Raw genomic sequence first — 14,216 nt, 5'->3', positions numbered from 1 at the left:
ATATTCCGATGCTTACAGTGACCGGGCGAGATTCTGCATGCTCAGTCTGGCCCCTTTCGCCCATCTGAAGAAAGGCTTTTGAGCCGGGAAAAGAGGCTCTCATCCGCCACCTGAACCGAAAACTACTTGCCATCCGCAACTTGCCTACTTTGGCAATTATTAAGTACCCGGCCTCCATCATTTCTCTCTTTTCCTCCTCCCCTTGCTTCGATCCTTTTCTTACCCTCATTCTGAATGGACTATTATCTTCTCAGACCATGTGTTATACTAGCTAGCCATGTGGTAATTCATTTTCACTTTCTATTTGAGTGACTCCTGTCACCTGTGTGCTTGCTTTAGTTATCCCTGATGTAATCATGAAAACTCCGTTTTTTATAAGCACGACATAATTTTTTTTCCTAAGGGATAAGCTTGGCATATGGCAGAATTAAATGATGTATGACTCCATTGAAGAATATATATTTGCATATGATCAATGATTTACATGTAGGTATATGAGCAAATAAAGCCAGTTGGATATCAACATCTTTCTCCTGTTCTTGACTTCCAGTTGGTGCCTTATCAAGCCCTAGCTAGTTAGCTTTCTAGTAGCTAGTACTAAGCTTGAGTACATAGTACCAGTATACTACGTATACAGAACGAAGAAAAAGAACAAAATGTTTACACACCACAAACCCAATCAACTATGGTGTCCCTAGTCGACACTACTACTGGACCCTACAAGTACAATCCCTTTACCTATATATTATTAACCATTGCTTTATATATCTTCGCCCTGATTCGGCAGTGCTCCTGCCCTAATTTTCAAATATATATATATATATATATATATATATATATATATATATATATATATATATATATATATATATATATATATATATATATCTTCGCCCTATATTTGGGTCCATAGAGCCCAACGTTCAAATCACAATTTAGTGCTCAAGTATAGTAGCTTTCAGGGGAGACCAATCTGTCAGTTCATCCCCATGTTAGAATGGAGCAGCATGTGGTGGCCCAGGGACCCCTGCAGCCCGTTGCCTATTTGGAACGTTGCGCCGAAGCAGGAGCCGTTCGGTTTCTTGGCCGCGGATGCCGTGCCGGCACTCGTACTCGTCTCTGATGACCTCTTGCGATTGCCAGAGGCGGCGCCGTGGCCCGCGGCGGCCGACGTCGAGGCAGACGAATCCATCTGCCCGGCGGACAGCAGGTTGTTGCCATTATTGTTGATCAGTAGTTGGCTCGTGACGGGGTGGCCGAGGAGAGTGGCGCCGCCGCCGGGCTGGTGGTGCTGGTGCTGGTCGAGCCGCGCCATGTCCGGGACGCCGCCGTCCTCGAAGAAGTGCGCCAGCGAGGGATCGTTGAAGAGCTCGGTGAGGGACGGGATCCTGGGCATCCTCGACGGCGCGCCGGAGGACGACGCGGCGTGCAGCACCGGGTACGCCACCTGCTGCTGCACGAGCATGCCGGCGCTCGACGCGGAGTAGGGGCGGTTCTCGTCGAAGCCGCAGGGCTCGTCCTGCTCGTGGTCGGAGAGCGGCGGCACCGCCATCGGCGACGCGTGGCTGGTCTTCTTGTAGATCCGGCACAGCACCCAGTCATCCAGCTGCACCACGCGCAGACGATCATTAGGAGAGAGAAAAAAGGATCGAGAGATTAAAATAGCTAATGCTACACAGAGCGGGGGCAGATGAATCAATCATCAACACGTACGCATCGCGGCTATCATTGTCGGATCAATTGACTTGGCGCAACCATGCCAAGTATGCCTAAAGAACAATTCTTTAAGAACGCCACACATATTAAAAGCAGCTCTTGCGTCCATTTGCAAGCCACAAACCGATGCGATAAAAAAAAGTATTGATGTGCCGCGAACCCGCATCAGAAACATCGTCACAAAAAAGATCAAGGGTGCAAGTAGTGCATCCGTGCATGCGCAAGCAGGGCAAGGTATGCAAGTAGCCACCATGATATATACTGACGTCATGTGGAGATGTACTACACATGGCAAAAGCAAGCAAGCTAGCTAGCTAGGGTCTCATCATTTGTGGTTTGAATTTCACCTATTTTTCCATGCATATGCCAATCAAAAGCTTAGCTAGGAAGTGCGGGTGAATGGCGATTATTGTTAGCTGCGTACCCTCATGGAGGCGTTGCGGAACTTCATGGGGCGGTAGGCGTGGGCGGCGTGGGCGTCGGCGGCGAGGCGGTACTCGTGCATGATCCAGTTGGTCTTGGTGCCCTTGGGCGGGCGCCCCTTGTAGAAGACGAGCGCCTTCTTGACGCCGACGCTCTCGCCGGCGGCGCCGCTGTGGATGGGCTTGTCCGTGCCGGTGGCCTTCCAGTAGCCGGAGCCCGCCGCGCGGTTCGGCCGGATCCCGTTCGGGTACTTGCGGTCGCGCGGGCTGAAGAAGTACCACTCCTTGTCCCCGTACGCCGCCCGGGCTGCAACCACGGACAGCAAAATTATTAGTTCTCGATCCATTAGTAAATTACTACTGGCCATCGTACGGATCAGGTAGCGTGCAGTGCGCAGGTGCGCGCGGATCTCGATCAGCAGCAGCCAGCAGGTGCGTGCATGGATCGATCGATCATGACATGATGTGAGTGCCGCAGAAGGGGGATCGGAGAGGCGGGTACGAACATGGCAGGTCCCATGGATCGAACTTGTAGATGTCGACGTCGGCGATGATGTCGACGGGGCACCCCGCGTTGGCGGCGCGGTTGCGGAGGTAGTGGAGGATCAGCTCCTCGTCCGTCGGGTGGAACCGGAAGCCGGGCGGCAGCATCGCGGGGTTCGCCATGATCATTGGCCTGCTCCGACGATCGAGCGGGCGTGCGAGCGAGGCGATCACGCCCTACAAAACCCTAGCTGCCAGCCTCGACTGCTGATCAACCTCCCCAAGTTAAGCTTCCGCTAATTAACTACGAGCTGATGGGAGAGTGATCGCTAAACTAAAGCTCGCGCCCTCTTGGGAGGAAGCGAGGGAGAAGCTTAGCTAGAGCTAGGAGAAATGGAGGGCTGGAATTTTTGGGGACGGGAGGGGAGGGCCTGCTTATAAGCACGCGGGTTCTTGTCCGCTTGCTTGCGAGACGCCGCCTGGCGCCGGGTCCCCCCGGGGGGCGGATCCGTGAGCCGCCGAGACCCGAGAGGCAGAGACGAGCGGGGCGGGGGAAGAAGCAAAGCAATGGCCGCGTCCGGGTCGTGCGGCGGCGTCGCGTGGCTATCCCCGAGCGCGCACGTCCGGCGTGATGGCGCCGGGGATTGGTGGCCAAGGGGGGCCCGTGACGGGAGCCGCTGGAACTCGGCGGCGCCGGCACGTGGTGCCTTTCGGGGCCGACGCTTCCAGTCCGGCCAGCGACTGGGGCCGGGGCCCGGGGGTTTCTTGGCAAGATCCCATCGGGCGGGCGGAATCCCACCCCACCGTGCATCCTTGTGACCTGCGGCGGCGGGAAAAGACGCACCAAATTAAATTACTCGATTTATTGAAACAAATAATGTGGTGGCAACTTGATGGTTTCAAAATTCATTTTCGTGTATCCAGTTCATCATCAGTAATATAGATTGACAAATATAAGACCAAAGGACGATGTAGTATAATAATATTAAAAAAGGGGGACCAAAGTACGAACACGCATGGAACGTGCCTGTTGACAGATACGCAGGTCTAGTCGTGAGGCCCAGGTCATAAACTTTGCTTGGCTTGGGGGGATGCAGCGCGCAAGCAAGGATACTGCAGCAAGGTTTCTTTGTTGGACCCTTTTCGGGTAACAAGGGCACAGCTGGGACGAAATTGAAGGTGCCGATTAATCTGGCAGGACACAGAAACAGCGGCACCACCATTTGCAATCGTAGCATGCCTTCAGCTTTATCACCTGCTGCGATCATCATGCTTCGTGCTACTAGTACCTTGCATTGTGTGGCCGCGTATGGTAGATGGTCCAGCTTTTTTTTCTTCTTCTTCGCTGGTGAGGATTCAACCAACGGTCTCGATGTTTTTTTCATTTTTAATCTATGATGATGAGTCAGCTTTTGAGCTTTGATGCCCACAGTTTTCATTTCGGCAAAAGAAAAATGGTATTATATTTTGCGCCATAAATGTTTATCATTTTCGAAACTGGGACACAACATCAAAAGGCTAGTACTCTATGTATGAACTCGATTGCTTGTCATCTTGTTCGTCGAATAACCACCGGACATATCCAATACCATTTTATTGACTCTTGATTCTTGACTGAATTGATTGGTTTCAGTGACCTGACATGCAGGGTCTTTGTCCATCGAAAGGCCAAAATCCCAGGTGGCCAGGTGCAGCGCCCGATTATCCCCGGTGAGAGCAGGGCTTATAGTTACGCCCGCTCGTCGGCGTCTCAAACGCCAGATCAGCTCACGAAGGGTGCGGTGGTGGTGGACCTCACGTACCATTCAATCCTCTGCAGAGTCTGCCGGCAACGTGGAGCAACGGGAGAGGTGGTCGGCAAGCGCACAGTGCAAATCGCCCGCTTCAGCTGGCGTCGAGTGAATCGCTGACTTCATTCTCTCTCTTGATCTCTCTCCTCCGCATCAGATCGAGCTGATGTGGATCTCCATTTCGCCGACTAACGTGGCTCCATAATACTTGCTCAGAGAAGAGCAATTACTCATGTGGCGGCCACATGTGGACACCTCAGTCCTCCACGTGTTAAGAAAGAATTCAAGGGATATCACAGAGTATTTCCCCACTAAAATTCAAGTGAGGCGTATTCTGTCATAGCCGTGTGGACTGTAGAGTTAGATTTGTCGCCACTAAATTTCAAATTAGGCTGTACAGTATGAATGTACTAGGTATACGCATGTACGATTGCTAGGTTTTGGGTGGGTGGGTGAGAGGGGGGGGGGGCACGTTTGAATACCTTGGCTGCACATACACTTTGGCCTCGTTTGGGATAGCTTCGTTGGAAACAATTTCATCTACTGTAGAACACTGTAGCTATACTTTGCCCTGGAGAAGCTCTCGCCTCGTTCGGCTGGCTGGTGGCTGGTAGCTGGGCTGATTTGGCGTGAGAGAAAAATACTTGATGAGGCTCCAGCTTTGCCGGCTTCTCCTTCCACTCAGTTGGCTGCAGCTCCTCGGAAGACGTTTAGCCTCGTGCTATAGTACAGCACAGCGCCGTACAGTGTTGCGGTACTGTAGCGCGAAGCTGAAGCTGCCTCCGAAGGAGCGGTGCCAAAGGGGCCCTTAATTTTCGTTCTAAACTGCTAGTACAATTACTCCATTGCAGAATTTTGCGGGGCAAATTGTAATTTTTTTCTGATAGAACCATATATGGTGGTAAAGGTAGGAGGTGCGTAAACCACGGTACCAAGTAGTGCTAGATATTTGATTATTTTTAGTGTCAAAAAAGAAGTTACCTAGATTGGTAGAAAAACTGATGTTGTACAATCCATGATAAAAAAATATGTATGACAATATTGGCAACAATTATTCCTGTGATACAATAATTTTTATTTGCAATCGCATATCCACGTATAAATCCGCAATCACAGTGTCGCATTTGAGAACCATATAGTATCTTAAACGACTTATATATATTTTATAACCGTGATGGCTATTTATTTCCCTTGTATATAGGTCTTGTTTGGTTCACACTACGATTCCTAGTGCACATAAGCCGAAAAAAGAATATCGCATGCATGGAGTGCTAAATAAAGTTTATTTGCAAAACTTTTTTAGGGATGAGTATAACTTTTTGCGATGAATCTGATGATGATAATTAATCGATGATTGACTATAGTGATGCTACAGTAACCATCCTCTCTCTAATCACGCGGCCAAAGGTCTCATTGGATTCTTCAGGGTTACTAACGCAGGGGTTCTGGAGTTGATTTTGTAAACTGGCTTTATTTAACATCATAATTAGTGGTCAAAATTTTCTAATACTCCCTGGTGTAGGGAACCTAACACCATATGGAGTGGTTTTCTCACGCCAAAAGCACTGCCAGATCGCCACAACAGTGCGGGCCCTCAGAGTTTAAACAAAAAATCAAGCAGACACGTGTGGTAGCTTGCTCACCACACCGTACCGCAATACCAAACACACCTGCACAAAGGTAGGAGGTGCGTGAGAATTACAAGTCTGCTGCTGCTAATAAGCGAAGTGATTACAAAGACTAATCTTTATCCCGAACACGCGCGATGGAGACCCCGGTCGATCGATCCATCTGCCTGCCCCTGCCCTCTCGCGGTGGAGAAGCACCGGGGCCCCACCGCCCGCACGCTTCAGGCGACGAGCGTGGCCAGACGGCGTGGTTATCTCGCCGGCGACGAGCGAGGACCGGTAGCTTTCCGCCGATCCGCGGACGGAATTAACAGCTGGATATTCGCGTGGCTGGCTTAGTTAGGGGGCGTGGTTATCCTGATGGTAATCTACTAATCTGAGCGAACGCGGCGGGGGCCGGGTCGCATCTGTCTATCTGTCAGCCCGTGTCGCTGCCGGTGCTATACTGCATGCTAGTGCTACTGCTATTAGCGGCTATTCAGTCCGATGGCACGATCAGACATTCAGATGCAAGGACGCCCAGCAGGCCCAATCATGCGCTCAGCACCAGTGGCCAGTGAGCGAGGGAGGGGCGAGGGTCTCGCCTAAAAATGGCAGGGCGCCACCCCGCGCCGGGGTCACGCGTCGCGGGCGTTAACAGCGACGTCGCGCGCCGCGGGTTCCGATCGAGCGGATCGACGGCGGCGCGGGCGGGGCGGGCGGACGTCGCCGTCGGGCGAAATAGAAAGGAATTCCATATCGAGTAACTTTGCGGTCGTCGTCGCGCGGTTCGCGTCGTCGCTGTCGAGGCGCGTGTCGACCGCCGGGCGCCCCCGCGCGCGCGGGGGCGCCCATCACGCTGGCGCGGGCGCTGACGGCATGCCGCCCTCGCCCGGCGCATGCACCGCGGAGCAGGAGAGATGGAGATCGATCGCGCCGGCCGCGCCCGTCGTCGCGAGCGGTCCGGCAGGCCGGCTACGTGTCGCGCCCCGCGCCATCGGTTACAATTTAGAATTTACAGTACGGAGGTCTGGGGAGAGGTGAAAATGCTTTTTTTTTTCCTGCAGTTAGTACTCTGTGCAAGTAGACGAACACGGTGCGTGGCGTGAAAACGTGAAGGAGAGCAGGTACACGTAGAAAGACGCGTACCTACCGAGTTCTTCTGGCTAGCTCCTGCCACCTCTCCCCAAAAAGGCCACCAATCCACACCATTATCGTCATCGTTTTTCTTCTTCTTCTTGATAGAGGGGGGCAAAGAGCCACCGCGCGCGCTAAAACGGTCGTTTTCCCATAAGCACGGCGATTAGACCACTCTTATGATTGCCCGTTGCGACGAGACTCGATTCGACAGACCAATGTTATCTCGACTGTCAGCCCGGAATATTTAGCTTAAATAATCTCAGGGAGAATCGTGGAATACATATGCTGTCCAAGTGTGATTGATGTGGGATCGCTACTTCTTTGGATAGTGGTGGGCCTACGAATCTACGATATTTGGGCCAAGTATGCGAATATCGTTGATAACTACATAAACACGTTGAATGAGGAGATACGAAAAAAATGTATAGATTTATGATGCCAGAAATCTATATACATAAAGACAGTAAAAATTGTTCGGGCAAGATATACATAACAGAATTCGTCATTGGTCAGTAGTGAATGTCTGGTCTGAAAATCAAGTCCACTCACAATTTTGCTGTGCTACGTGCACAATTATGTGATATAATCATATATTAATTATTTAATCTGTTTAAAAGAGTACTACTTAGGAATTTCTCCTCCCCCATCCATGAGCGGATCTAGGGGTGGTCCGGGTGGGCCCACCTAAGAATTGGTGCAAATAAAGACTCTTTTCCTCTGATTTTCACATATCTATCCTTATTTATTACCAATAGAAAAAATACTACAATTTTTTTGTGATATACAAAAACAACTGATAATTGAATTGAGAAGGCGAAAGGTGAAATTTTTTGTTTTTAAAATTAGATTGACTTATTCACTAAAATATTTAGAAAAAATCTTCTATTGGACCGCCCTAACAAAAAATTCTAAATTCGCCACTACCCATCTTTCTAGGTATAGGAATGTTAAAAAAACGGTGAGGCTCGTGAGCTATTCATGCTCTGACTAATGTGTTGAGCTCGCCTTCAGATCGGTTCCAATTACAAACGAACCAAATTCAAGCTCGAGTCAAAACTTGTGAGCCTAGCAAAGCTCGAACACGAATACAGGTAAGAGCATCTTCAAGAGATAGCCTTCTGCATAAAAATCGATTTCTATATGTTTCCACTCTCTAACGGTTTTTCTATATCTTGAGTACATTCTAGAAAAGCTATTTCCATTATCTATCTTGGGCTAGCTACACTACTACAGATCGGGCCATTTGTCCCGGTTTCAAAGGGCTATTTGTCCTGGCTTTGGAACCGGGACAAGGCCACCGGGACAAAAGCGCTGGAGGCTTTTGTCCCGGGTGGTAGAACCGGGACAAAATGTCCCTCGCGCTAAAAAATATTTGCGCCCTGCGGGATTGGAACCCAAGACCTATTGCCTAGCGCATGGCTTCCTTGCCAACTCAACTAAGTAGTACATGTGACTCAGTAAAGAATAACTCCCTTTTGAACTATCACGTGGAGGGGCCTTTTGTCCGGGTTGGTAACACCAACCGGGACAAAAAGGTCCTTTTGTCCCGGTTGGTACCATCAACCGGGATAAAAGGGTCACCCTTTTGTCCGGGTTGGTGTTACCAACCGGGATAAAAGTGGTTGGACCTTTTGTCCCGGGTGGAGCCACCAACCGGGACAAAAGGGGGGCCTTTTATCCGGGTTGGTGGCTCCACCCGGGACAAAAGGCCCCTGTCCCCCCCCCCCCCCCCCCCCCCCGCTGGCCCGGCTAGCCTTTGGACCCGGGATAAAAGCCACCTTTTGTCCCGGGCCCAAAGTTAACCGGGATAAATGACCTGGAACAAAGGCCTATTCTGTAGTAGTGCTAGAAATGAGCAATGGAGGATGGCTACATTTGAACAACCACTTAATGAAGCTGTTGGAGGATATTTTTCTATTAAAATCTCTATTCCTAGCAGTAAGAAAAGATATAGAGAGTCTTTTGGAGTTGCTCTAAGCTCGTACACGAATAACTCAGGTAATCTCATACATTACTGCCTTACTGGCACTTGTGATGACTCCATAAGGTGCATGCAAACGCTATTATTCCGGTTTTCTTTCTCCTACTGCATTTTCCAAGTCCCTCAAGGACAAAAAACAAGATTCCTCGCAAAAAAAGAAGATAAAGGCTGGTGCCCAATTATTTTATAGTCTCGTTAACTCAGCTTAAAGGCTCAGACTACTCTTTGCGGCTTGTTTAGAGTCGCATCGAGATAATCGACTCAAATTTCGAAAGAGCCAAGCTATAGGCTCGAACGGGCTTTGGATCGAACTTGCCTCGACCTTCTAACAAGCTCAAGTTGAGACGGCAAGAAGCTCGCTCAAGCTCTACTCGTTGCTTTGACTTCCCTACTTAATTACTGGCGACGAGTTCGCCTGGTGAGGTTCTGGCTCCTATTTTCTCTGAAGATAAACATGAACTCAGATGGTCAACCTAATGCTGTCATGTTGCCCTTCTGCCGGTTAGACTCGTGCTCTTTCTCTCCTAGTTTTTTTTCCCTACTATAAAACTAGCATACAGAGCCAAAACTTCGAGTTGAAACTTGGAAGCCACTGCATTTCTCCTTTTTTTTCCTTTTTTTAATCGAGGTCAACGCGATAGCTACTGCTGCTCTTAGTAATTCTACATCGAAAAATATTATTCAGAAGAATTCAACATCTGAAAGTAGTTCAAAGCTGCTGAGGTGCACACCCCAGATTATTATTATTCCACACGATCCGTGGTTTCCGGGCCTCTCTGGTGCGTGTTCATGGATGAAAATTCTCTGCGGCGGTGCCGCACCGCCCCTGCCGTGCGACACCGCCTAGATACTTGGCGCGTGTCTCCGTGGTCTCATCTCGTAGCTGCAGCTCGCATGCAGGAGAGTCGGCTATTAGTTTCTACGTATCGAGCCGAGCCTTGCGATTAAGGGGCTAATTCTTCGGAAGTTCCTTAGATCGGAGGCCGCTCGATCCGTCCGTAAAATCGAGCCCCCCTAATCCCCGTCGCACACAATCAGATGATTTTCTATATTATGCCCGCGGCTTTCTTCCATGGTGGATTTTACCGGCGAGCAATCAAATGCAGATGATGGGAGGGGAGCATGATCTGGCAATGTCTAGATCCATAAAATTTACACCCAAAAACATTACATCGAATATTTGGACACACGCATGGGGTATTAAATAAAATTTAATTACAAAATTTTTTACACGGATGGGTTGTAAATCGCAAGATAAATCTAATAAGCCTACTTAATTCATGATTTACAACAATAATGTTATAATAATTATCCGTTAATTATAGATTAATTAGGCTCATTAGATTCATCTCACGATTTACAATCCATTCGTGCAAAAAATTTTACAAATAAATTTTATTTTATATTCCGAAATAGCAAAATTCCGTTTCAAAATTTTTACTTCAATCTAAACACGGCAGCCTTCTACCATATCAGTCTTCTACCATATCAACTCCCACGGCTAAGGCTGGCACCATCGATGCGATTGCATCCATCATTGCGCTGCTGATAACAAGATTATTGCATGTTCGCCCAACAAGATTGCTCGATCTATTTTTTTTTAGCTCGATCTAATTTTGAAGCCGGCTTCGATAGACTGAAATTGGCTCCATGATGGTCCGGTAGAACGGCATACCAGCATACGGCTCGAGCGGACGGGCCAGCGCCTGGTGGGGCCAGTGTGCCACGCGGCGGGCATCTGGGCGGTGTCGCACGGCAAGCGTGGTGCGGGCGTGCGGCACCGCAGAGAATTTTCATCCCGTGTTCATCAGCAGGAATGAAGTCACCCCAAGTCAAGGCTGGACTTGGGCCGGGCCTTTGGAGCAGGACGAGCTGCAGCACAAGACAGGCAGAAAAGCTCTGTGGTGGGCGGGGATGGCGACGTTCGTGCGCCGCACACGCATGGTTCGTGGTTCCTGAGCCGCCGTGTGGCCGGCCTGTCTGTAGCTTCGACGGGCCTAGCTTTGAACAGCAGGAGAGTTTGCTGGAGGCGTGCAAACTGTAAAGCGAGCGCGCAAGTCCTCCCGGGACTATCCCATCCGGATCGGAGCTCCACCACCAGCCAGTATTCCCACACGTGCGCGCAAACCTTGTTGAGATGACCGGCCGGCGTATCCGACGGGACAATCCCTGCGGCCGTGCGGCGTACGGCGGCACGCCTCTCTCTCTCTCTCTCGGGGATCGAGTCAGAAAGAGAACGCAGGTGAGGTGTACGCGATGGAGTGCTCGGGTACGGGAGTGATGAACTGATGATGCGGGGGAGAGCGATGTCGGATGCGGGAAATTTTCAAAGGGACAGAGCTAGGCTAGGCACACACGCGATCAGCAGGCAGCAGGACCAGAGGCTTTCAGTTGGAACAGCCGTAGTTGGAAACAACAAACAAGACCGGGCACTTTTTTTTCCTTTTTCCAGTGGAGCGCCTGCAGCTTTGCACCGGATCATCGACCGCTTTTCTGCGCGCGAAAATGCGAGGCACTTGAGCGTGGAAAATGCAGAGAAAAATGCGCGCTTCCGCCGCCACCCAGCGAAGCGTCGTGGGTCGTCGCCTCGTCGGGTCGTCGAGGATGGATGCATGGATCTCGTAATCTTGTTCGGTGCTGCAAGCTTAGCTTTTGACTGGTGGCATCGATCTCACTAGCTTCATGTGCTGGAAGTGTTGTTGCCCTCACCAAAAAGATGGCGATAGCATCACCACCACGGTCCCCCGGCCCGGCCGGCCCATCCTAGAGTTTTCAGGTCGTCGTGATCTGGATAGCTGGAACATCTGGGTGGTGTGCAGCTGCTTTCTTGGCTTTAGATAAAAAAGAAAAAGAAAAAAGAGCAGCACTGGAAGTCTGGAACATCTGGACGCATGGCTTTGCTGGGGATCATTCCTAGATTTTCTCTCTCTCCCATTATCCAGAGTATTTTCTCAAATTTATTTATTTTTTATAATGAGCATACATAGATACTCCCTCCGTTTCAAATTATAAGACATTCCAACAATCTTGGATAGTCAAAGTTTTTTATATTTGACCAAATTTATATAATAGAATAATGACATTTATTATATAAACTAAGTACTATTAGATTCTTTATTAGTTATATTTTTATAGTACATCAATTTGATATCATAAATTTTTATATTTCTCTCTATAATTTTGGTGAAACTTGAGATTGCTTTGACTCTCCAAAATTCTTGAGATGTCTTATAATTTGGAACGGAAGGAATATATAATTTCCAGTGATGTTTTCAATGAAATAATTAAGCTCCTCCAGATAAGTAAGTCATAGTACATAGGCGTGTGTTTCGAACCGTGCGCAGTGCACAGAAAGCACCACTTGAACACTTACGAACCGAACGCGGCAGCAGAGCCAGTGAAAATATATGTAGCCTAAGTTGAAAGGATAATCAGCACCTCTAACACTGACAAAAGTAAAAGATCAGAGAGATTGGAAAGGAAAAGGAGTGTCAGCCAGATGGAGTGGAGGAATACTGTAGTACTGGAACATATACACGCACGACAGCAACGTGGTGCTTATCCTCGACCCACGCGAGATCGAGACCGGCTACATGCAATCCAGCGAACCCCGGCGACGGCCGACGCGACGTGCCGGGGTTACGTGATCATGCACGGCGGGGGCCAGCCCCGGACGTGCAGGGGGCCCGCGCCAGCTGCGTGCCAGGTAACCCCACCCGGATAAAAAAGAAGGCTCCCCCCTACCAATTCGTTGCGTTGAAGCATCGGCTGCGTACGTGCAGGCCGCGGGATGGCGAAGACGACGGCGGCCGGTGACCGCCCGGCTGACCGTGCGCGCCGATGGGCGATGGCTCGGTTTTCTTCGTCTCCCCCGCGCCCGTCGCGCGCGCGCGCGCCGCGCTGCGCCGCCGGAAGCATGTCGCGACGCGGGCGCCGGCGCCGGGGGCAGGCGCGCGCACACCACGGAGGCCTTCGTCAAAACGCGAGGCGAATCCGATTGGTTCGAATTTCGAAAATACTAGAAAACGCCGCGGCAATTTGCCGCGGGTTGCCAGTGGATGTACCTGTGGTATTTGATGGGAACAAAAGTACAGATAGAAAAGTTTTTTTTATAGATTTTATGATGATTGGCATGAAGAGAACATGTTTTGTAAAGTTCAATTTAAGAAGGCACCTGAATTTCTAGAGTAGTAACCATAAATTGAATATATGGTTAGTCAGCTCTCAACTTGTTAGTATCATAACATGCAGCCGGATCAGCTGATTGTTTGGTTTGATTCTCTCCCAAGTTTTGTACGTACTTTGTTGGATCGCGATACTGCTGATCCAGTGTTTGGTGAATAAATGAATGAGCAAAGTTGAGCCTCCTCTTCAACTTACTACTTTCTTGTGGGCTGGCATAAATAGATCCTAATAAGAAGGGACTTTGTTAGCAGAGATATTTCATATTTTTTTGTTAGTCGATTTTCCTTTTACTGATACTGTATATGCCAGGCAACAAGGGACAAAATGCAAAAATCTATCTTGAACAATTGAATGGTAGGAAATTACTAGTGGATCAGCCTGCAGCATTACTTGATTGACATTTGTACAATGGAAGGGACAGTAACAACAGTATTTATTGATGGAATGAAGCCATTAATATTCTGAATGACAATGCACTGCCCTACATTATGTGGATCCAAAGTTGTACGTCAACTCTAGAACAGTTACGAGTCTTGTCAATACAATCACTCATCTCTTTTGTTAGTTTGGTTGCTGATTCATCAGACCTGAGTCTTCAGGCACTAATTCAGAGGAGCACAAATGACCTTACAAAGTAACTTCTACAGTCTACTACCCATATAGGAAATATCAAACCAGATAAACATTTAAAATCAGAGCACGTACTATGAATCAGCGAGTCTGACAAAGCTAAGCCAGCCTATCAAAAAGTTCGGTGCTCCTGATTTGTAACCGATCTTATACCTATAGCGTCAGCGGATTAGTTGGAGTTCAGTTTCATGATTCATTTTCGTCCAACTCATGGAATACATAAAGAAGCTAGGTGCCTAGGTGCGAGTGTTAGAACACAGAT

The 14,216-nt window shown here is 49.1% G+C and overlaps 1 protein-coding gene across 1 annotated transcript; it reads right to left on the bottom strand.

Moving 5' to 3' along the window:
• Positions 1 to 432: 432 nt before the first annotated feature.
• LOC120652503 (NAC domain-containing protein 2-like) lies at positions 433 to 3,137 on the bottom strand. Its single transcript, XM_039930358.1, has 4 exons — positions 2,645 to 3,137; positions 2,141 to 2,445; positions 954 to 1,606; positions 433 to 785 (listed from the first exon to the last, which is right to left on the bottom strand). Exons 1-3 carry the CDS (start codon positions 2,808 to 2,810, stop codon positions 977 to 979), a joined length of 1,101 nt encoding a protein of 366 aa, XP_039786292.1. The 5' UTR covers positions 2,811 to 3,137; the 3' UTR covers positions 433 to 785; positions 954 to 976.
• Between the last annotated feature and the right edge of the window lie 11,079 nt (positions 3,138 to 14,216).

Source organism: Panicum virgatum, chromosome 9K (genome assembly GCF_016808335.1).
Source record: "Panicum virgatum strain AP13 chromosome 9K, P.virgatum_v5, whole genome shotgun sequence".
NCBI classification, from domain to species: domain Eukaryota; kingdom Viridiplantae; phylum Streptophyta; class Magnoliopsida; order Poales; family Poaceae; genus Panicum; species Panicum virgatum.
The sequence above is the reverse complement of the archived record's forward strand: the minus strand, read 5'-3'. Positions and strand labels throughout refer to the sequence as shown.